The 24,576-nt window shown below is 38.0% G+C and overlaps 1 protein-coding gene across 1 annotated transcript in view; it reads right to left on the bottom strand.

Annotated features, from left to right (window-relative positions):
- Positions 1–24,576, bottom strand: part of LOC109637756 (mucin-2-like) — a 71,481-nt gene that overhangs the window by 821 nt on the left and 46,084 nt on the right. Inside the window, exons 17-48 of the mRNA XM_069530589.1 lie at positions 23,883–23,996; positions 21,475–21,650; positions 20,850–20,914; positions 20,069–20,220; positions 19,289–19,402; positions 18,174–18,349; positions 17,549–17,613; positions 16,764–16,915; positions 15,984–16,097; positions 15,262–15,437; positions 14,637–14,701; positions 13,852–14,003; positions 13,072–13,185; positions 11,387–11,562; positions 10,762–10,826; positions 9,974–10,125; positions 9,176–9,289; positions 8,658–8,833; positions 8,033–8,097; positions 7,252–7,403; positions 5,524–5,858; positions 4,805–4,869; positions 4,573–4,715; positions 4,033–4,325; positions 3,303–3,367; positions 3,071–3,213; positions 2,522–2,823; positions 1,804–1,868; positions 1,572–1,714; positions 1,050–1,324; positions 331–395; positions 99–241 (exon numbers count right to left, since the gene is read on the bottom strand). Coding sequence (XP_069386690.1) covers positions 99–241; positions 331–395; positions 1,050–1,324; positions 1,572–1,714; positions 1,804–1,868; positions 2,522–2,823; positions 3,071–3,213; positions 3,303–3,367; positions 4,033–4,325; positions 4,573–4,715; positions 4,805–4,869; positions 5,524–5,858; positions 7,252–7,403; positions 8,033–8,097; positions 8,658–8,833; positions 9,176–9,289; positions 9,974–10,125; positions 10,762–10,826; positions 11,387–11,562; positions 13,072–13,185; positions 13,852–14,003; positions 14,637–14,701; positions 15,262–15,437; positions 15,984–16,097; positions 16,764–16,915; positions 17,549–17,613; positions 18,174–18,349; positions 19,289–19,402; positions 20,069–20,220; positions 20,850–20,914; positions 21,475–21,650; positions 23,883–23,996 — 4,572 coding nt within the window. The remainder of the gene's footprint in view (positions 1–98; positions 242–330; positions 396–1,049; positions 1,325–1,571; positions 1,715–1,803; positions 1,869–2,521; positions 2,824–3,070; positions 3,214–3,302; positions 3,368–4,032; positions 4,326–4,572; positions 4,716–4,804; positions 4,870–5,523; positions 5,859–7,251; positions 7,404–8,032; positions 8,098–8,657; positions 8,834–9,175; positions 9,290–9,973; positions 10,126–10,761; positions 10,827–11,386; positions 11,563–13,071; positions 13,186–13,851; positions 14,004–14,636; positions 14,702–15,261; positions 15,438–15,983; positions 16,098–16,763; positions 16,916–17,548; positions 17,614–18,173; positions 18,350–19,288; positions 19,403–20,068; positions 20,221–20,849; positions 20,915–21,474; positions 21,651–23,882; positions 23,997–24,576) is intronic.

Genomic DNA, 24,576 nt, shown 5'->3' on the forward strand with positions numbered 1-24,576 from the left:
CATTATGACATAAACACAGATTTAATTATTTAATAGATGAATAAACAGAAATTTTAAGTTCATAATGTTTGACCTTTCAGATGTAACCAATAACTTACGTGCAAAAACGCTGCCCGGTATAACATCCAGAGATGTAGAGCTGGCAAGTTCAGTGCTGAATTGTGAAGTTGCATCGCTAACTGAGGGAACGGAGTCTTGATTGTTGAAGACAAGAGTTGATTTGACAATCACTGATCCGTCACTGCAATAAGACAGAAATGACGCTTTATGAAAGCAAATGAGCAGCACATGTCTTGCAGAAATAAATCAATGACTAAGATTTAGTCTTACCTGAATGAATTAATCAGGGAGCGGCGGTAAGATGATCCATACAACTTTTTCCCCGCTTCATTTAGCTGAAAGAAAAAAATGTCATCAATTGCAAATAAATAAAAAACACATGGCCACTAGCACTGACGAACAGCTCAACATAAAATACACAGATTTCTTGATAGCCCTTGAAGAAGGGGTGCTGCAAAGGTATGAGCTGTTCCAGCATGTAGACTCAATATAAGTTTAGGTGACGGCAACAAATTGCATTAAAAAAGAAAAGAATTATTACTCCCTTAAGATATAATTAAAAAGTTACTGAATGACATGTGAATCTTGTAAATGTATGTATTTCTTAAAATGATGATTGATGGATATTCAAATAAGATGAACGGAACTTCAAGCTTACCGTAGTTGACAATATTGCCCAAATTGTTTTTGTTCTCTGCCTTCTTATGAGTTTTAACTACTTTTATATAAATACATATATATATACATGTATCAATTAATGTTGTAGTAATGGAATGTAAAAAAATAATTTTAAATACAAGGTCAAATCTGATACTTTTTCAGTAATCTAGTGTTTTAGAGAATTTTAATTTCATTAGAGACATAGGTTAAAATATTTTACATTTTAGGTTTAATTTTCTTTATTTCGTTGTAAGATTAACAAAGATCCCAATTTATTTGGAGTTTAAAATGTTGTTAGAATTATTCTATTACATGTGTAGAAATCTTACCACTTTGACAACTTTCGAAGCTAAAGTCTTGAAGGCCGTTGAGGATGAGTTGGATAGATCGGATGTAAATCTTTGGTTCAGACTGAAGGTAAGGCCAAGTGATCCCTCACTAGATGAGGGAGGATCTGTTGATGCAGTGGTGGATGTTGTAGTTGCAGTAGCTGCAGTAGTTGCAGTAGTTGGAGTAGCTGTAGTAGTTGCAGTAGTTGCAGTAGTTGCAACAGTGGTGGTAATGTCAGAAGTAGATGCTGCAGTAGTCAGGGCCACTGTAGACTCTGAAATATGAGAAATAGCAAATACGCTGGTCAGACAAAATTCTTTGTATTCAAAGTAATATCATAAGTTTAAAATGAGGGGGTCAAACAGAAGCCTTATTCCAAACATAAGCTTTCATTTTACTTAAAAAAAATTTAAATTACAAGACCATTATGACATAAACACAGATTTAATTATTTAATAGATGAATAAACAGAAATTTTAAGTTCATAATGTTTGACCTTTCAGATGTAACCAACAACTTACGTGCAGAAACGCTGCCCGGTATAACATCCAGAGATGTAGAGCTGGCAAGTTCAGTGCTGAATTGTGAAGTTGCATTGCTAACTGAGGGAACGGAGTCTTGATTGTTGAAGACAAGAGTTGATTTGACAATCACTGATCCGTCACTGCAATAAGACAGAAATGACGCTTTATGAAAGCAAATGAGCAGCACATGTCTTGCAGAAATAAATCAATGACTAAGATTTAGTCTTACCTGAATGAATTAATCAGGGAGCGGCGGTAAGATGATCCATACAACTTTTTCCCCGCTTCATTTAACTGAAAGAAAAAAATGTCATCAATTGCAAATAAATAAAAAACACATGGCCACTAGCACTGACGAACAGCTCAACATAAAATACACAGATTTCTTGATAGCCCTTGAAGAAGGGGTGCTGCAAAGGTATGAGCTGTTCCAGCATGTAGACTCAATATAAGTTTAGGTGACGGCAACAAATTGCATTAAAAAAGAAAAGAATTATTACTCCCTTAAGATATAATTAAAAAGTTACTGAATGACATGTGAATCTTGTAAATGTATGTATTTCTTAAAATGATGATTGATGGATATTCAAATAAGATGAACGGAACTTCAAGCTTACCGTAGTTGACAATATTGCCCAAACCGTTTTTGTTCTCTGCCTTCTTATGAGTTTTAACTACTTTATATAAATACATATATATATACATGTATCAATTAATGTTGTAGTAATGGAATGTAAAAAAATAATTTTAAATACAAGGTCAAATCTGATACTTTTTCAGTAATCTAGTGTTTTAGAGAATTTTAATTTCATTAGAGACATAGGTTAAAATATTTTACATTTTAGCTTTAATTTTCTTTATTTCGTTGTAAGATTAACAAAGATCCCAATTTATTTGGAGTTTAAAATGTTGTTAGAATTATTCTATTACATGTGTAGAAATCTTACCACTTTGACAACTTTCGAAGCTAAAGTCTTGAAGGCCGTTGAGGATGAGTTGGATAGATCGGATGTAAATGTTTGGTTCAGACTGAAGGTAAGGCCAAGTGATCCCTCACTAGATGAGGGAGGATCTGTTGATGCAGTGGTGGATGTTGTAGTTGCAGTAGCTGCAGTAGTTGCAGTAGTTGTAGTAGTTGCAGTAGTTGCAGTAGTTGCAGTAGTTGCAGTAGCTGTAGTAGTTGCAGTAGTTGCAACAGTGGTGGTAATGTCAGAAGTAGATGCTGCAGTAGTCAGGGCCACTGTAGACTCTGAAATATGAGAAATAGCAAATACGCTGGTCAGACAAAATTCTTTGTATTCAAAGTAATATCATAAGTTTAAAATGAGGGGGTCAAACAGAAGCCTTATTCCAAACATAAGCTTTCATTTTACTTAAAAAAAAATTAAATTACAAGACCATTATGACATAAACACAGATTTAATTATTTAATAGATGAATAAACAGAAATTTTAAGTTCATAATGTTTGACCTTTCAGATGTAACCAACAACTTACGTGCAGAAACGCTGCCCGGTATAACATCCAGAGATGTAGAGCTGGCAAGTTCAGTGCTGAATTGTGAAGTTGCATTGCTAACTGAGGGAACGGAGTCTTGATTGTTGAAGACAAGAGTTGATTTGACAATCACTGATCCGTCACTGCAATTAGACAGAAATGACGCTTTATGAAGGCAAATGAGCAGCACATGTCTTGCAGAAATAAATCAATGACTAAGATTCAGTCTTACCTGAATGAATTAATCAGGGAGCGGCGGTAAGATGATCCATACAACTTTTTCCCCGCTTCATTTAACTGAAAGAAAAAAATGTCATCAATTGCAAATAAATAAAAAACACATGGCCACTAGCACTGACGAACAGCTCAACATAAAATACACAGATTTCTTGATAGCCCTTGAAGAAGGGGTGCTGCAAAGGTATGAGCTGTTCCAGCATGTAGACTCAATATAAGTTTAGGTGACGGCAACAAATTGCATTAAAAAAGAAAAGAATTATTACTCCCTTAAGATATAATTAAAAAGTTACTGAATGACATGTGAATCTTGTAAATGTATGTATTTCTTAAAATGATGATTGATGGATATTCAAATAAGATGAACGGAACTTCAAGCTTACCGTAGTTGACAATATTGCCCAAATCGTTTTTGTTCTCTGCCTTCTATGGAGTTTTAACTACTTTTATATAAATACATATATATATATATATATATACATGTATCAATTAATGTTGTAGTAATGGAATGTAAAAAAATAATTTTAAATACAAGGTCAAATCTGATACTTTTTCAGTAATCTAGTGTTTTAGAGAATTTTAATTTCATTAGAGACATAGGTTAAAATGTTTTACATTTTAGCTTTAATTTTTTTTTATTTCGTTGTAAGATTAACAAAGATCCCAATTTATTTGGAGTTTAAAATGTTGTTAGAATTATTCTATTACATGTGTAGAAATCTTACCACTTTGACAACTTTCGAAGCTAAAGTCTTGAAGGCCGTTGAGGATGAGTTGGATAGATCGGATGTAAATGTTTGGTTCAGACTGAAGGTAAGGCCAAGTGATCCCTCACTAGATGAGGGAGGATCTGTTGATGCAGTGGTGGATGTTGTAGTTGCAGTAGCTGTAGTAGTTGCAGTAGTTGTAGTAGTTGCAGTAGTTGCAGTAGCTGTAGTAGTTGCAGTAGTTGCAGTAGTTGCAACAGTGGTGGTAATGTCAGAAGTAGATGCTGCAGTAGTCAGGGCCACTGTAGACTCTGAAATATGAGAAATAGCAAATACGCTGGTCAGACAAAATTCTTTGTATTCAAAGTAATATCATAAGTTTAAAATGAGGGGGTCAAACAGAAGCCTTATTCCAAACATAAGCTTTCATTTTACTTAAAACATTTTTAAATTACAAGACCATTATGACATAAACACAGATTTAATTATTTAATAGATGAATAAACAGAAATTTTAAGTTCATAATGTTTGACCTTTCAGATGTAACCAACAACTTACGTGCAGAAACGCTGCCCGGTATAACATCCAGAGATGTAGAGCTGGCAAGTTCAGTGCTGAATTGTGAAGTTGCATTGCTAACTGAGGGAACGGAGTCTTGATTGTTGAAGACAAGAGTTGATTTGACAATCACTGATCCGTCACTGCAATAAGACAGAAATGACGCTTTATGAAAGCAAATGAGCAGCACATGTCTTGCAGAAATAAATCAATGACTAAGATTTAGTCTTACCTGAATGAATTAATCAGGGAGCGGCGGTAAGATGATCCATACAACTTTTTCCCCGCTTCATTTAGCTGAAAGAAAAAAATGTCATCAATTGCAAATAAATAAAAAACACATGGCCACTAGCACTGACGAACAGCTCAACATAAAATACACAGATTTCTTGATAGCCCTTGAAGAAGGGGTGCTGCAAAGGTATGAGCTGTTCCAGCATGTAGACTCAATATAAGTTTAGGTGACGGCAACAAATTGCATTAAAAAAGAAAAGAATAATTACTCCCTTAAGATATAATTAAAAAGTTACTGAATGACATGTGAATCTTGTAAATGTATGTATTTCTTAAAATGATGATTGATGGATATTCAAATAAGATGAACGGAACTTCAAGCTTACCGTAGTTGACAATATTGCCCAAACCGTTTTTGTTCTCTGCCTTCTTATGAGTTTTAACTACTTTTATATAAATACATATATATATACATGTATCAATTAATGTTGTAGTAATGGAATGTAAAAAAATAATTTTAAATACAAGGTCAAATCTGATACTTTTTCAGTAATCTAGTGTTTTAGAGAATTTTAATTTCATTAGAGACATAGGTTAAAATATTTTACATTTTAGGTTTAATTTTCTTTATTTCGTTGTAAGATTAACAAAGATCCCAATTTATTTGGAGTTTAAAATGTTGTTAGAATTATTCTATTACATGTGTAGAAATCTTACCACTTTGACAACTTTCGAAGCTAAAGTCTTGAAGGCCGTTGAGGATGAGTTGGATAGATCGGATGTAAATGTTTGGTTCAGACTGAAGGTAAGGCCAAGTGATCCCTCACTAGATGAGGGAGGATCTGTTGATGCAGTGGTGGATGTTGTAGTTGCAGTAGCTGCAGTAGTTGCAGTAGCTGCAGTAGTTGCAGTAGTTGTAGTAGTTGCAGTAGTTGTAGTAGTTGCAGTAGTTGCAGTAGTTGTAGTAGTTGCAACAGCGGTGGTAATGTCAGAAGTTAGAGCACTGGTCAGCGCAGTGGAAACAGATGTGGTCGCAACTGTTGCACCAATTCCTGTCACCAACAAAATCAGATCATTTAGGCAATATCAGGGTCTTTTTGAGGAGTAGAAAATGAAACTCTATCTACAATAATTACAAAACAAAATTTTAACACATAATATAATGTGTAGCATAATTTCAAGAGTTTATACGTCTTGTCTATTTTTTCACATTTGACATGTACAACTCCCAGCAAAAATAAGCAGGGAAAAGATCTGTTGATATTCAAATCTCCATCATATTAGGATCATTACATAAAACTGACATCTTTCACTAAAAGGCCTAGCATGAAAAGTAGTGTACCAGGTTGCTCTGTTTCTATCTTCCTCTGATTGAGGGTAAACAAACATCACATTACTGCTTTCTGTCTAGCATTTATCCTAAGTAAAAAAAAGGATAATTGGGGATTATTTGTTATGGCTGTGCAAAAAATATAAACTCAAAGTGGTTCTGGTGGTGTTCTTTGGGGTTGTGTCAATATGTTTTGCCGTATAAGGTCTAATTTCATTTTGTCCAAACAACTCTGCATTGGAAATAGGCAACATTTTGCATATTCTACCTTTAAATTAAGTTTAAGCTTGTTAGCTATTGCCTGCATAAAACTGCCACTGTCAGACTCTTGTGAAAGCTGCTTGTTGTGCCCAGAAACACCAAATGAAGTAATTTTTATCCAAGTGCATATATCCTCACAGCTCATACTGTTTAGCTTGTTTCCCAGTTGACCTTTTTTTATCACAGGGAACAAGTCAATGCAAAATAGGAACAATTGCTTGTTTTTCACTTTAACAAAAAAAAACACGATTCATTGTCAATTTCACTTGGAAAGCATGACATTATGTTTAAAACACAATTACAACACAAAATACAATTTTCCTCGAAAACTGCAGATGCTTAAATTCCTGTCCTGCAGTGCCTTTCTCTATAAAACATGTTCTTTGTCAGAATACAGTCTTTGCTTGTTGTGCACACAAACTCTACTGAAGAGTGTTACTTTTTATCCAAACCAATTTGTCCTTTTCAACTCATGTAGTTCATCATGTTTCCAGTTTTAATCAGGCTCAAGATTGACCTTTTCTATTAAAGAGATAATGCGATTACAAACTAAGCACACTGGCTATACATTTCTTTCAATCAAATAAAAATGTCTAGTAACCCTGGACAACATGATATTCAGCATCTAAAATACTAACATGAGCAAGTAAACAATACTGTCCAGTAAATCTCAAAGGATACCCCCTTATTCTACTAAACCTTCATTAAATACCATTATGAATAGGTGAGTATTTGACATATTTACTGATTTAAAAGATTGATTTACATGGAATGTTCAGAGAATTGCACTGTACATGTTGGAAAGTTACACAATAAGTCAAAGGCTGTATTATGTAATGTTAACAACAACTTACTTGTTACAACAATGCTTGATGTGTTAACTGGAAGGGAGAAGTTGGAATTGTTGTTTGCTGCCTCCACCAGAACATTTGCCACAGCACTAGTTTCTGGCACTGAGCTGGCATTTTTGAACTGAAGCGTAGAATTTACCACAACTGATCCTGGACTGTAAGAAACAAATCATAAATATTGTGATGTGGTATTTGTGACCAGTAACTGTATATACACAGATGAGTGATGCATCTCTATTTCCTCCCACTGTCCAAAAATGAAATCAAAATATCAGTGATAAGGGTTCTGCCATCTCGTGCTTTTGGAGCCTGAGTCTGTGAAATAGTCATCGTGGAGTCGAGCCACGGTGTCAAGGTTATGACAATAAACCCAACACACCAATCACACGTCAATCTCAGCTGTCAATCATTATGTCACACCCAATTTCTCTTATCTTAAATATCTCATTTAAACCAGAAGTTTGACCTCTTGATCAAGATAATTACAAATTAGAATAATTGTCAGAAACCATCTTTGGAAAAATGTATCTGACATGTATTTTTAATGTTTTTTATAATGTCCCATATGTTAACATGGAGGGGACAGACCTTGTCTGTTGTAAGTCGAAATGATTGATTAAACAATCTGATATGAATAGGGACACATACATTTTTAACAAGTTGGAGCATTTCATAATCATATATACTGACTCTGTTTTAATTACTACAGTTCCATTCAAACAACTTTAGTGAAACACGTACTATTTTCTTCTTCAGATGTTAAATAAAGTGTGAGGTCATTTACCTGAAAGAGATGATCTTAGTTCCAACAAATCTGTTTCCATATTGCTTCGAATAGAGAGAGTCAAGCTGGGGAAATAAAATTGACAAACAGTTAGATTTCCAAAAACAAGATTAGAGATGGAAGATGGTTTCAATTGCATAACCATTGCCTCATTCATTCTACATTTTTATTCAAAGCTGATCTACCAAATTTTCACTGGTTTGCCTGAATATTGCAATACTTCTTATTTTTGTTCATTTATCACTCACTCATTTCTGTACAGAGCTCTCAAGTGCTGCAGAAGTGGTTCCCAATACTCTTGTCAACACTTTCCATCTTTTTTTCAGTATCGTTAACTTTGCAAAATATTTTTTTTTCAACATTTTCACTGATTTGTCAGAAAACAAGAATGGCACTCCATACTGTGCATATCTCCACCAAGTTCAATCAAGGTGCATCAAATTTCATACAGTCTTAGATACCAGTTTCCTAAATGGGCCTGATTTCTTTCATTCATATCCATGCATGATTCCCTGGGAAATTAACATACAATCATCCCTATATTTAGTTCACCAATTCACATTGATTATGTGCATTCATATATTTATGATAACATCCAAGTCATAAGTTATGTCTTTGTACTTACTGCTGTTTTTATTGTATTTGCTAATGTCTTGAACTCTTCGGATGATTTGTTCCCAAGTTGGGATGTAAAGTTTTGTTCCAATTTAAATTCCATCGAAACTGTTGAATCTTCTTCTTGAGTAACTGTCGTGACAACTGCTGCTGATGATCCAGATGTTGGTGAGGAGGTTGCATTGCCTAGAAGTATATAACAAATTAGGCACTGACAGATTTTGTACCTCGATTATCATACAAACCACATTTAGGAATTATACAAGACCTGATAATATATTACATAAAAGGTTTTCTCTACTGAGAAGACTGAAGTGAAACTGATACCTAGAGGTGACATGGTGGAGATTAGTGGTGATGTTGAATTAAGTGGTGGTGAGGTCATGTTGACTGGTGGTGAAGTCATGTTGACTGGTGGTGGTGAAGTCATGTTGACTGGTGGTGAGGTCATGTTGACTGGTGGTGGTGAGGTCATGTTGACTGGTGGTGGTGAGGTCATGTTGACTGGTGGTGAGGTCATATTCAAACCTGTTGAGCCAGTTGTAACATTGGTTGCAGCAGTTGTAGCAACGGTGAGGTTGGCAGCTGAAGTGATAGGCACAGTTGAAACAGTTGCTGGGGTTGATGTTGTTGAAATAGTTCCTGTCACAACCAAAAGAACAGTGTTAACAGGTTTCAGGATCTTTTGAAGCATTACAAAATGCATCTATACAAACCGTAAACACTAAAAACTGTTAATCTACATATCACATCACAAAAATGAGAGTTTATCTTTCCAAACTTTACTGTATAGGAGGTCTCATCTTTTTCGCTCTTAGCTGTGTCACCACAAAACTTGACTGTAAAACATGTTCTTTGTCAGAATACAGTCTTTGCTTGTTGTGCACACAAACTCTACTGAAGAGTGTTACTTTTTATCCAAACCAATTTGTCCTTTTCAACTCATGTAGTTCATCATGTTTCCAGTTTTAATCAGGCTCAAGATTGACCTTTTCTATTAAAGAGATAATGCGATTACAAACTAAGCACACTGGCTATACATTTCTTTCAATCAAATAAAAATGTCTAGTTACCCTGGACAACATGATATTCAGCATCTAAAATACTAACATGAGCAAGTAAACAATACTGTCCAGTAAATCTCAAAGGATACCCCCTTATTCTACGAAACCTTCATTAAATACCATTATGAATAGGTGAGTATTTGACATATTTACTGATTTAAAAGATTGATTTACATGGAATGTTCAGAGAATTGCACTGTACATGTTGGAAAGTTACACAATAAGTCAAAGGCTGTATTATGTAATGTTAACAACAACTTACTTGTTACAACAATGCTTGATGTGTTAACTGGAAGGGAGAAGTTGGAATTGTTGTTTGCTGCCTCCACCAGAACATTTGCCACAGCACTAGTTTCTGGCACTGAGCTGGCATTTTTGAACTGAAGCGTAGAATTTACCACAACTGATCCTGGACTGTAAGAAACAAATCATAAATATTGTGATGTGGTATTTGTGACCAGTAACTGTATATACACAGATGAGTGATGCATCTCTATTTCCTCCCACTGTCCAAAAATGAAATCAAAATATCAGTGATAAGGGTTCTGCCATCTCGTGCTTTTGGAGCCTGAGTCTGTGAAATAGTCATCGTGGAGTCGAGCCACGGTGTCAAGGTTATGACAATAAACCCAACACACCAATCACACGTCAATCTCAGCTGTCAATCATTATGTCACACCCAATTTCTCTTATCTTAAATATCTCATTTAAACCAGAAGTTTGACCTCTTGATCAAGATAATTACAAATTAGAATAATTGTCAGAAACCATCTTTGGAAAAATGTATCTGACATGTATTTTTAATGTTTTTTATAATGTCCCATATGTTAACATGGAGGGGACAGACCTTGTCTGTTGTAAGTCGAAATGATTGATTAAACAATCAATGATCTGATATGAATAGGGACACATACATTTTTAACAAGTTGGAGCATTTCATAATCATATATACTGACTCTGTTTTAATTACTACAGTTCCATTCAAACAGCTTTAGTGAAACACGTAATATTTTCTTCTTCAGATGTTAAATAAAGTGTGAGGTCATTTACCTGAAAGAGATGATCTTAGTTCCAACAAATCTGTTTCCATATTGCTTCGAATAGAGAGAGTCAAGCTGGGGAAATAAAATTGACAAACAGTTAGATTTCCAAAAACAAGATTAGAGATGGAAGATGGTTTCAATTGCATAACCATTGCCTCATTCATTCTACATTTTTATTCAAAGCTGATCTACCAAATTTTCACTGGTTTGCCTGAATATTGCAATACTTCTTATTTTTGTTCATTTATCACTCACTCATTTCTGTACAGAGCTCTCAAGTGCTGCAGAAGTGGTTCCCAATACTCTTGTCAACACTTTCCATCTTTTTTTCAGTATCATTAACTTTGCAAAATAGTTTTTTTTCAACATTTTCACTGATTTGTCAGAAAACAAGAATGGCACTCCATACTGTGCATATCTCCACCAAGTTCAATCAAGGTGCATCAAATTTCATACAGTCTTAGATACCAGTTTCCTAAATGGGCCTGATTTCTTTCATTCATATCCATGCATGATTCCCTGGGAAATTAACATACAATCATCCCTATATTTAGTTCACCAATTCACATTGATTATGTGCATTCATATATTTATGATAACATCCAAGTCATAAGTTATGTCTTTGTACTTACTGCTGTTTTTATTGTATTTGCTAATGTCTTGAACTCTTCGGATGATTTGTTCCCAAGTTGGGATGTAAAGTTTTGTTCCAATTTAAATTCCATCGAAACTGTTGAATCTTCTTCTTGAGTAACTGTCGTGACAACTGCTGCTGATGATCCAGATGTTGGTGAGGAGGTTGCATTGCCTAGAAGTATATAACAAATTAGGCACTGACAGATTTTGTACCTCGATTATCATACAAACCACATTTAGGAATTATACAAGACCTGATAATATATTACATAAAAGGTTTTCTCTACTGAGAAGACTGAAGTGAAACTGATACCTAGAGGTGACATGGTGGAGATTAGTGGTGATGTTGAATTAAGTGGTGGTGAGGTCATGTTGACTGGTGGTGGTGAGGTCATGTTGACTGGTGGTGGTGGTGAGGTCATGTTGACTGGTGGTGGTGAGGTCATGTTGACTGGTGGTGAGGTCATGTTGACTGGTGGTGAGGTCATGTTGACTGGTGGTGGTGGTGAGGTCATGTTGACTGGTGGTGGTGAAGTCATGTTGACTGGTGGTGAGGTCATGTTGACTGGTGGTGGTGAGGTCATGTTGACTGGTGGTGAGGTCATGTTGACTGGTGGTGGTGACGTCATGTTGACTGGTGGTGAAGTCATGTTGACTGGTGGTGGTGACGTCATGTTGACTGGTGGTGAGGTCATGTTGACTGGTGGTGGTGAAGTCATGTTGACTGGTGGTGGTGAGGTCATGTTGACTAGTGGTGAGGTCATGTTGACTGGTGGTGGTGAAGTCATGTTGACTGGTGGTGAGGTCATGTTGACTGGTGGTGGTGAGGTCATGTTGACTGGTGGTGAGGTCATGTTGACTGGTGGTGAGGTCATGTTGACTGGTGGTGAGGTCATGTTGACTGGTGGTGAAGTCATGTTGACTGGTGGTGGTGAAGTCATGTTGACTGGTGGTGAGGTCATGTTGACTGGTGGTGGTGAGGTCATGTTGACTGGTGGTGAGGTCATGTTGACTGGTGGTGAGGTCATGTTGACTGGTGGTGGTGAAGTCATGTTGACTGGTGGTGAAGTCATGTTGACTGGTGGTGGTGACGTCATGTTGACTGGTGGTGAGGTCATGTTGACTGGTGGTGGTGAAGTCATGTTGACTGGTGGTGGTGAGGTCATGTTGACTAGTGGTGAGGTCATGTTGACTGGTGGTGGTGAGGTCATGTTGACTGGTGGTGAGGTCATGTTGACTGGTGGTGAGGTCATGTTGACTGGTGGTGGTGAAGTCATGTTGACTGGTGGTGAAGTCATGTTGACTGGTGGTGGTGACGTCATGTTGACTGGTGGTGAGGTCATGTTGACTGGTGGTGGTGAAGTCATGTTGACTGGTGGTGGTGAGGTCATGTTGACTAGTGGTGAGGTCATGTTGACTAGTGGTGAGGTCATGTTGACTGGTGGTGGTGAAGTCATGTTGACTGGTGGTGAGGTCATGTTGACTGGTGGTGGTGAGGTCATGTTGACTAGTGGTGAGGTCATGTTGACTAGTGGTGAGGTCATGTTGACTGGTGGTGAGGTCATGTTGACTGGTGGTGAAGTCATGTTGACTGGTGGTGGTGAGGTCATGTTGACTGGTGGTGAGGTCATGTTGACTGGTGGTGAGGTCATGTTGACTGGTGGTGAGGTCATATTCAAACCTGTTGAGCCAGTTGTAACATTGGTTGCAGCAGTTGTAGCAACGGTGAGGTTGGCAGCTGAAGTGATAGGCACAGTTGAAACAGTTGCTGGGGTTGATGTTGGTGAAATAGTTCCTGTCACAACCAAAAGAACAGTGTTAACAGGTTTCAGGATCTTTTGAAGCATTACAAAATGCATCTATACAAACCGTAAACACTAAAAACTGTGAATCTACATATCACATCACAAAAATGACAGTTTATATAGGAGGTCTAATTTTTTTGGCTCTTAGCTGTGTCACCACAAAACTTGACTGTAAAACATGTTCTTTGTCAGAATACAGTCTTTGCTTGTTGTGCACACAAACTCTACTGAAGAGTGTTACTTTTTATCCAAACCAATTTGTCCTTTTCAACTCATGTAGTTCATCATGTTTCCATTTTTAATCAGGCTCAAGATTGACCTTTTCTATTAAAGAGATAATGCGATTACAAACTAAGCACACTGGCTATACATTTCTTTCAATCAAATAAAAATGTCTAGTTACCCTGGACAACATGATATTCAGCATCTAAAATACTAACATGAGCAAGTAAACAATACTGTCCAGTAAATCTCAAAGGATACCCCCTTATTCTACGAAACCTTCATTAAATACCATTATGAATAGGTGAGTATTTGACATATTTACTGATTTAAAAGATTGATTTACATGGAATGTTCAGAGAATTGCACTGTACATGTTGGAAAGTTACACAATAAGTCAAAGGCTGTATTATGTAATGTTAACAACAACTTACTTGTTACAACAATGCTTGATGTGTTAACTGGAAGGGAGAAGTTGGAATTGTTGTTTGCTGCCTCCACCAGAACATTTGCCACAGCACTAGTTTCTGGCACTGAGCTGGCATTTTTGAACTGAAGCGTAGAATTTACCACAACTGATCCTGGACTGTAAGAAACAAATCATAATTATTGTGATGTGGTATTTGTGACCAGTAACTGTATATACACAGATGAGTGATGCATCTCTATTTCCTCCCACTGTCCAAAAATGAAATCAAAATATCAGTGATAAGGGTTCTGCCATCTCGTGCTTTTGGAGCCTGAGTCTGTGAAATAGTCATCGTGGAGTCGAGCCACGGTGTCAAGGTTATGACAATAAACCCAACACACCAATCACACGTCAATCTCAGCTGTCAATCATTATGTCACACCCAATTTCTCTTATCTTAAATATCTCATTTAAACCAGAAGTTTGACCTCTTGATCAAGATAATTACAAATTACAATAATTGTCAGAAACCATCTTTGGAAAAATGTATCTGACATGTATTTTTAATGTTTTTTAGAATGTCCCATATGTTAACATGGAGGGGACAGACCTTGTCTGTTGTAAGTCGAAATGATTGATTAAACAATCGATCTGATATGAATAGGGACACATACATTTTTAACAAGTTGGAGCATTTCATAATCATATATACTGACTCTGTTTTAATTACTACAGTTCCATTCAAACAGCTTTAGTGAAACACGTAATATTTTCTTCTTCAGATGTTAAATAAAGTGTGAGGTCATTTACCTGAAAGAGATGATCTTAGTTCCAACAAATCTGTTTCCATATTGCTTCGAATAGAGAGAGTCAAGCTGGGGAAATAAAATTGACAAACAGTTAGATTTCCAAAAACAAGATTAGAGATGGAAGATGGTTTCAATTGCATAACCATTGCCTCATTCATTCTACATTTTTATTCAAAGCTGATCTACCAAATTTTCACTGGTTTGCCTGAATATTGCAATACTTCTTATTTTTGTTCATTTATCACTCACTCATTTCTGTACAGAGCTCTCAAGTGCTGCAGAAGTGGTTCCCAATACTCTTGTCAACACTTTCCATCTTTTTTTCAGTATCATTAACTTTGCAAAATAGTTTTTTTTCAACATTTTCACTGATTTGTCAGAAAACAAGAATGGCACTCCATACTGTGCATATCGCCACCAAGTTCAATCAAGGTGCATCAAATTTCATACAGTCTTAGATACCAGTTTCCTAAATGGGCCTGATTTCTTTCATTCATATCCATGCATGATTCCCTGGGAAATTAACATACAATCATCCCTATATTTAGTTCACCAATTCACATTGATTATGTGCATTCATATATTTATGATAACATCCAAGTCATAAGTTATGTCTTTGTACTTACTGCTGTTTTTATTGTATTTGCTAATGTCTTGAACTCTTCGGATGATTTGTTTCCAAGTTGGGATGTAAAGTTTTGTTCCAATTTAAATTCCATCGAAACTGTTGAATCTTCTTCTTGAGTAACTGTCGTGACAACTGCTGCTGATGATCCAGATGTTGGTGAGGAGGTTGCATTGCCTAGAAGTATATAACAAATTAGGCACTGACAGATTTTGTACCTCGATTATCATACAAACCACATTTAGGAATTATACAAGACCTGATGATATATTACATAAAAGGTTTTCTCTACTGAGAAGACTGAAGTGAAACTGATACCTAGAGGTGACATGGTGGAGATTAGTGGTGATGTTGAATTAAGTGGTGGTGAGGTCATGTTGACTGGTGGTGGTGACGTCATGTTGACTGGTGGTGAGGTCATGTTGACTGGTGGTGAGGTCATGTTGACTGGTGGTGGTGAGGTCATGTTGACTGGTGGTGGTGAGGTCATGTTGACTAGTGGTGAGGTCATGTTGACTGGTGGTGGTGAAGTCATGTTGACTGGTGGTGAGGTCATGTTGACTGGTGGTGGTGAGGTCATGTTGACTGGTGGTGAGGTCATGTTGACTGGTGGTGAGGTCATGGTGACTGGTGGTGGTGAAGTCATGTTGACTGGTGGTGGTGAGGTCATGTTGACTGGTGGTGGTGAGGTCATGTTGACTGGTGGTGAGGTCATATTCAAACCTGTTGAGCCAGTTGTAACATTGGTTGCAGCAGTTGTAGCAACGGTGAGGTTGGCAGCTGAAGTGATAGGCACAGTTGAAACAGTTGCTGGGGTTGATGTTGGTGAAATAGTTCCTGTCACAACCAAAAGAACAGTGTTAACAGGTTTCAGGATCTTTTGAAGCATTACAAAATGCATCTATACAAACCGTAAACACTAAAAACTGTTAATCTACATATCACATCACAAAAATGACCGTTTATAAAGGAGGTTTCATCTTTTCGGCTCTTAGCTGTGTCACCACAAAACTTGACTGTAAAACATGTTCTTTGTCAGAATACAGTCTTTGCTTGTTGTGCACACAAACTCTACTGAAGAGTGTTACTTTTTATCCAAACCAATTTGTCCTTTTCAACTCATGTAGTTCATCATGTTTCCAGTTTTAATCAGGCTCAAGATTGACCTTTTCTATTAAAGAGATAATGCGATTACAAACTAAGCACACTGGCTATACATTTCTTTCAATCAAATAAAAATGTCTAGTTACCCTGGACAACATGATATTCAGCATCTAAAATACTAACATGAGCAAGTAAACAATACTGTCCAGTAAATCTCAAAGGATACCCCCTTATTCTACTAAACCTTCAATAAATACCATTATGAATAGGTGAGTATTTGACATATTTACTGATTTAAAAGATTGATTTACATGGAATGTTCAGAGAATTGCACTGTACATGTTGGAAAGTTACACAATAAGTCAAAGGCTGTATTATGTAATGTTAACAACAACTTACTTGTTACAACAATGCTTGATGTGTTAACTGGAAGGGAGAAGTTGGAATTGTTGTTTGCTGCCTCCACCAGAACATTTGCCACAGCACTAGTTTCTGGCACTGAGCTGGCATTTTTGAACTGAAGCGTAGAATTTACCACAACTGATCCTGGACTGTAAGAAACAAATCATAAATATTGTGATGTGGTATTTGTGACCAGTAACTGTATATACACAGATGAGTGATGCATCTCTATTTCCTCCCACTGTCCAAAAATGAAATCAAAATATCAGTGATAAGGGTTCTGCCATCTCGTGCTTTTGGAGCCTGAGTCTGTGAAATAGTCATCGTGGAGTCGAGCCACGGTGTCAAGGTTATGACAATAAACCCAACACACCAATCACACGTCAATCTCAGCTGTCAATCATTATGTCACACCCAATTTCTCTTATCTTAAATATCTCATTTAAACCAGAAGTTTGACCTCTTGATCAAGATAATTACAAATTACAATAATTGTCAGAAACCATCTTTGGAAAAATGTATCTGACATGTATTTTTAATGTTTTTTAGAATGTCCCATATGTTAACATGGAGGGGACAGACCTTGTCTGTTGTAAGTCGAAATGATTGATTAAACAATCGATCTGATATGAATAGGGACACATACATTTTTAACAAGTTGGAGCATTTCATAATCATATATACTGACTCTGTTTTAATTACTACAGTTCCATTCAAACAGCTTTAGTGAAACACGTACTATTTTCTTCTTCAGATGTTAAATAAAGTGTGAGGTCATTTACCTGAAGGAGATGATCTTAGTTCCAACAAATCTGTTTCCATATTGCTTCGAATAGAGAGAGTCAAGCTGGGGAAATAAAATTGACAAACAGTTAGATTTCCAAAAACAAGATTAGAGATGGAAGATGGTTTCAATTGCATAACCATTGCCTCATTCATTCTACATTTTTATTCAAAGCTGATCTACCAAATTTTCACTGGTTTGCCTGAATATTGCAATACTTCTTATTTTTGTTCATTTATCACTCACTCATTTCTGTACAGAGCTCTCAAGTGCTGCAGAAGTGGTTCCAAATACTCTTGTCAACACTTTCCATCTTTTTTTCACTATCATTAACTTTGCAAAATAGTTTTTTTTCAACATTTTCACTGATTTGTCAGAAAACAAGAATGGCACTCCATACTGTGCATATCGCCACCAAGTTCAATCAAGGTGCATCAAATTTCATACAGTCTTAGATACCAGTTTCCTAAATGGGCCTGATTTCTTTCATTCATATCCATGCATGATTCCCTGGGAAATTAACATACAATCATCCCTATATTTAGTTCACCAATTCACATTGATTATGTGCATTCATATATTTATGTTAACATCCAAGTCATAAGTTATGTCTTTGTACTTACTGCTGTTTTTATTGTATTTGCTAATGTCTTGAACTCTTCGGATGATTTGTTCCCAAGTTGGGATGTAAAGTTTTGTTCCAATTTAAATTCCATCGAAACTGTTGAATCTTCTTCTTGAGTAACTGTCGTGACAACTGCTGCTGATGATCCAGATGTTGGTGAGGAGGTTGCATTGCCTAGAAGTATATAACACATTAGGCACTGACAGATTTTGTACCTCGATTATCATACAAACCACATTTAGGAATTATACAAGACCTGATAATATATTACATAAAAGGTTTTCTCTACTGAGAAGACTGAAGTGAAACTGATACCTAGAGGTGACATGGTGGAGATTAGTGGTGATGTTGAATTAAGTGGTGGTGAGGTCATGTTGACTGGTGGTGGTGACGTCATGTTGACTGGTGGTGAGGTCATGTTGACTGGTGGTGGTGAGGTCATGTTGACTGGTGGTGAGGTCATGTTGACTGGTGGTGGTGAGGTCATGTTGACTGGTGGTGGTGAGGTCATGTTGACTGGTGGTGAGGTCATGTTGACTGGTGGTGGTGAGGTCATGTTGACTGGTGGTGGTGAGGTCATGTTGACTGGTGGTGGTGAGGTCATGTTGACTGGTGGTGGTGAGGTCATGTTGACTGGTGGTGGTGACGTCATGTTGACTGGTGGTGAGGTCATGTTGACTGGTGGTGAGGTCATGTTGACTGGTGGTGGTGAAGTCATGTTGACTGGTGGTGGTGAGGTCATGTTGACTGGTGGTGGTGAGGTCATGTTGACTGGTGGTGAGGTCATGTTAACTGGTGGTGGTGACGTCATGTTGACTGGTGGTGAGGTCATGTTGACTGGTGGTGAGGTCATGTTGACTGGTGGTGGTGAGGTCATGTTGACTGGTGGTGAGGTCATGTTGACTGGTGGTGGTGAGGTCATGTTGACTGGTGGTGGTGAAGTCATGTTGACTGGTGGTGGTGAGGTCATGTTGACTGGTGGTGGTGAGGTCATGTTGACTGGTGGTGGTGAGGTCATGTTGACTGGTGGTGAGGTCATGTTGACTGGTGGTGAGGTCATGTTGACTGGTGGTGGTGAGGTCATGTTGACTGGTGGTGAGGTCATATTCAAACCTGTTGAGCCAGTTGTAACATTGGTTGCAGCAGTTGTAGCAACGGTGAGGTTGGCAGCTGAAGTGATAGGCACAGTTGAAACAGTTGCTGGGGTTGATGTTGGTGAAATAGTTCCTGTCACAACCAAAAGAACAGTGTTAACAGGTTTCAGGATCTTTTGAAGCATTACAAAATGCATCTATACAAACCGTAAACACTAAAAACTGTTAATCTACATATCACATCACAAAAATGACCGTTTATAAAGGAGGTTTCATCTTTTCGGCTCTTAGCTGTGTCACCACAAAACTTGACTGTAAAACATGTTCTTTGTCAGAATACAGTCTTTGCTTGTTGTGCACACAAACTCTACTGAAGAGTGTTACTTTTTATCCAAACCAATTTGTCCTTTTCAACTCATGTAGTTCATCATGTTTCCAGTTTTAATCAGGCTCAAGATTGACCTTTTCTATTAAAGAGATAATGCGATTACAAACTAAGCACACTGGCTATACATTTCTTTCAATCAAATAAAAATGTCTAGTAACCCTGGACAACATGATATTCAGCATCTAAAATACTAACATGAGCAAGTAAACAATACTGTCCAGTAAATCTCAAAGGATACCCCCTTATTCTACTAAACCTCCATTAAATAACATTATGAATAGGTGAGTATTTGACATATTTACAGATTTAAAAGATTGATTTACATGGAATGTTCAGAGAATTGCACTGTACATGTTGGAAAGTTACACAATAAGTCAAAGGCTGTATTATGTAATGTTAACAACAACTTACTTGTCACAACAATGCTTGATGTGTTAACTGGAAGGGAGAAGTTGGAATTGTTGTTTGCTGCCTCCACCAGAACATTTGCCACAGCACTAGTTTCTGGCACTGAGCTGGCATTTTTGAACTGAAGCTCAGAATTTACCACAACTGATCCTGGACTGTAAGAAACAAATCATAAATATTGTGATGTGGTATTTGTGACCAGTAACTGTATATACACAGATGAGTGATGCATCTCTATTTCCTCCCACTGTCCAAAAATGAAATCAAAATATCAGTGATAAGGGTTCTGCCATCTCGTGCTTTTGGAGCCTGAGTCTGTGAAATAGTCATCGTGGAGTCGAGCCACGGTGTCAAGGTTATGACAATAAACCCAACACACCAATCACACGTCAATCTCAGCTGTCAATCATTATGTCACACCCAATTTCTCTAACCTTAAATATCTCATTTAAACCAGAAGTTTGACCTCTTGATTAAGATAATTACAAATTACAATAATTGTCAGAAACCATCTTTGGAAAAATGTATCTGACATGTATTTTTAATGTTTTTTAGAATGTCCCATATGTTAACATGGAGGGGACAGACCTTGTCTGTTGTAAGTCGAAATGATTGATTAAACAATCTGATATGAATAGGGACACATACATTTTTAACAAGTTGGAGCATTTCATAATCATATATACTGACTCTGTTTTAATTACTACAGTTCCATTCAAACAACTTTAGTGAAACACGTACTATTTTCTTCTTCAGATGTTAAATAAAGTGTGAGGTCATTTACCTGAAAGAGATGATCTTAGTTCCGTTGAAGTTGTCTCCATATTGCTTCGAATAGACAGCATCAAGCTGGGGAAATAAAATTGACAAACAGTAAGATTTCCAAAAACAAGATTAGAGATGGAAGATGGTTTCAATTGCATAACCATTGCCTCATTCATTCTACATTTTTATTCAAAGCTGATCTACCAAATTTTCACTGGTTTGCCTGAATATTGCAATACTTCTTATTTTTGTTCATTTATCACTCACTCATTTCTGTACAGAGCTCTCAAGTGCTGCAGAAGTGGTTCCCAATACTCTTGTCAACACTTTCCATCTTTTTTTCAGTATCATTAACTTTGCAAAATAGTTTTTTTTCAACATTTTCACTGATTTGTCAGAAAACAAGAATGGCACTCCATACTGTGCATATCGCCACCAAGTTCAATCAAGGTGCATCAAATTTCATACAGTCTTAGATACCAGTTTCCTAAATGGGCCTGATTTCTTTCATTCATATCCATGCATGATTCCCTGGGAAATTAACATACAATCATCCCTATATTTAGTTCACCAATTCACATTGATTATGTGCATTCATATATTTATGATAACATCCAAGTCATAAGTTATGTCTTTGTACTTACTGCTGTTTTTATTGTATTTGCTAATGTCTTGAACTCTTCGGATGATTTGTTTCCAAGTTGGGATGTAAAGTTTTGTTCCAATTTAAATTCCATCGAAACTGTTGAATCTTCTTCTTGAGTAACTGTCGTGACAACTGCTGCTGATGATCCAGATGTTGGTGAGGAGGTTGCATTGCCTAGAAGTATATAACAAATTAGGCACTGACAGATTTTGTACCTCGATTATCATACAAACCACATTTAGGAATTATACAAGACCTGATGATATATTACATAAAAGGTTTTCTCTACTGAGAAGACTGAAGTGAAACTGATACCTAGAGGTGACATGGTGGAGATTAGTGGTGATGTTGAATTAAGTGGTGGTGAGGTCATGTTGACTGGTGGTGGTGAGGTCATGTTGACTGGTGGTGAGGTTATGTTGACTGGTGGTGAGGTCATGTTGACTGGTGGTGAGGTCATGTTGACTGGTGGTGGTGAGGTCATGTTGACTGGTGTTGGTGAGGTCATGTTGACTGGTGGTGAGGTCATGTTGACTGGTGGTGGTGAGGTCATGTTGACTGGTGGTGAGGTCATGTTGACTGGTGGTGGTGAGGTCATGTTGACTGGTGGTGAGGTCATGTTGACTGGTGGTGGTGACGTCATGTTGACTGGTGGTGAGGTCATGTTGACTGGTGGTGGTGAGGTCATGTTGACTGGTGGTGGTGAGGTCATGTTGACTGGTGGTGGTGAGGCAATGTTGACTGGTGGTGGTGAAGTCATGTTGACTGGTGGTGAGGTCATGTTGACTGGTGGTGAGGTCATGTTGACTGGTGGTGAAGTCATGTTGACTGGTGGTGAGGTCATGTTGACTGGTGGTGGTGAGGTAATGTTGACTGGTGGTGAGGTCATGTTGACTGGTGGTGGTGAGGTCATGTTGACTGGTGGTGAAGTCATGTTGACTGGTGGTGGTGAGGTCATGTTGACTGGTGGTGAAGTCATGTTGACTGGTGGTGGTGAGGTCATGTTGACTGGTGGTAGTGAGGTCATGTTGACTGGTGGTGAGGTCATGTTGACTGGTGGTGGTGAGGTCATGTTGACTGGTGGTGAAGTCATGTTGACTGGTGGTGGTGAGGTCATGTTGACTGGTGGTGGTGAGGTCATGTTGACTGGTGGTGAGGTCATGTTGACTGGTGGTGGTGAGGTAATGTTGACTGGTGGTGGTGAAGTCATGTTGACTGGTGGTGAGGTCATGTTGACTGGTGGTGAGGTCATGTTGACTGGTGGTGAAGTCATGTTGACTGGTGGTGAGGTCATGTTGACTGGTGGTGGTGAGGTAATGTTGACTGGTGGTGGTGAAGTCATGTTGACTGGTGGTGAGGTCATGTTGACTGGTGGTGAGGTCATGTTGACTGGTGGTGAGGTCATGTTGACTGGTGGTGAGGTCATGTTGACTGGTGGTGGTGAGGTCATGTTGACTGGTGGTGAAGTCATGTTGACTGGTGGTGGTGAGGTCATGTTGACTGGTGGTGAAGTCATGTTGACTGGTGGTGAGGTCATGTTGACTGGTGGTGGTGAGGTCATGTTGACTGGTGGTGAAGTCATGTTGACTGGTGGTAGTGAAGTCATGTTGACTGGTGGTGAAGTCATGTTGACTGGTGGTGGTGAGGTCATATTTACTGGTGGTGAAGTCATGTTGACTGGTGGTGGTGAGGTCATGTTGACTGGTGGTGGTGAGGTCATGTTGACTGGTGGTGGTGAAGTCATGTTGACTGGTGGTGAGGTCATGTTGACTGGTGGTGAGGTCATGTTGACTGGTGGTGAGGTCATGTTGACAGGTGGTGAGGTCATGTTGACTGGTGGTGAGGTCATGTTGACTGGTGGTGAAGTCATGTTGACTGGTGGTGGTGAGGTCATGTTGACTGGTGGTGAAGTCATGTTGACTGGTGGTGGTGAGGTCATATTGACTGGTGGTGGTGAGGTCATGTTGACTGGTGGTGGTGAGGTCATGTTGACTGGTGGTGGTGAGGTCATGTTGACTGGTGGTGGTGAAGTCATGTTGACTGGTGGTGAAGTCATGTTGACTGGTGGTGGTGAGGTCATGTTGACTGGTGGTGAGGTCATGTTGACTGGTGGTGGTGAAGTCATGTTGACTGGTGGTGAAGTCATGTTGACTGGTGGTGGTGAGGTCATGTTGACTGGTGGTGAGGTCATGTTGACTGGTGGTGGTGAGGTCATGTTGACTGGTGGTGGTGAGGTCATGTTGACTGGTGATGGTGAGGTCATGTTGACTGGTGGTGGTGAGGTCATGTTGACTGGTGGTGGTGAGGTCATGTTGACTGGTGGTGGTGAGGTCATGTTGACTGGTGGTGAGGTCATGTTGACTGGTGGTGAGGTCATGTTGACTGGTGGTGAGGTCATATTCAAACCTGTTGAGCCAGTTGTAACATTGGTTGCAGCAGTTGTAGCAACGGTGAGGTTGGCAGCTGAAGTGATAGGCACAGTTGAAACAGTTGCTGGGGTTGATGTTGGTGAAATAGTTGCTGTCACAACCAAAAGAACAGTGTTAACAGGTTTCAGGATCTTTTGAAGCATTACAAAATGCATCTATACAAACCGTAAACACTAAAAACTGTTAATCTACATATCACATCACAAAAATGACAGTTTATCTTTCCAAACTTTACTGTATAGGAGGTTTCATCTTTTCGGCTCTTAGCTGTGTCACCACAAAACTTGACTGTAAAACATGTTCTTTGTCAGAATACAGTCTTTGCTTGTTGTGCACACAAACTCTATTGAAGAGTGTTACTTTTTATCCAAACCAATTTGTCCTTTTCAACTCATGTAGTTCATCATGTTTCCAGTTTTAATCAGGCTCAAGATTGACCTTTTCTATTAAAGAGATAATGCGATTACAAACTAAGCACACTGGCTATACATTTCTTTCAATCAAATAAAAATGTGTAGTTACCCTGGACAACATGATATTCAGCATCTAAAATACTAACATGAGCAAGTAAACAATACTGTCCAGTAAATCTCAAAGGATACCCCCTTATTCTACTAAACCTTCAATAAATACCATTATGAATAGGTGAGTATTTGACATATTTACAGATT

This window comes from Paralichthys olivaceus, chromosome 8 (genome assembly GCF_024713975.1).
Source record: "Paralichthys olivaceus isolate ysfri-2021 chromosome 8, ASM2471397v2, whole genome shotgun sequence".
Classification (NCBI taxonomy): Eukaryota; Metazoa; Chordata; class Actinopteri; order Pleuronectiformes; family Paralichthyidae; genus Paralichthys; species Paralichthys olivaceus.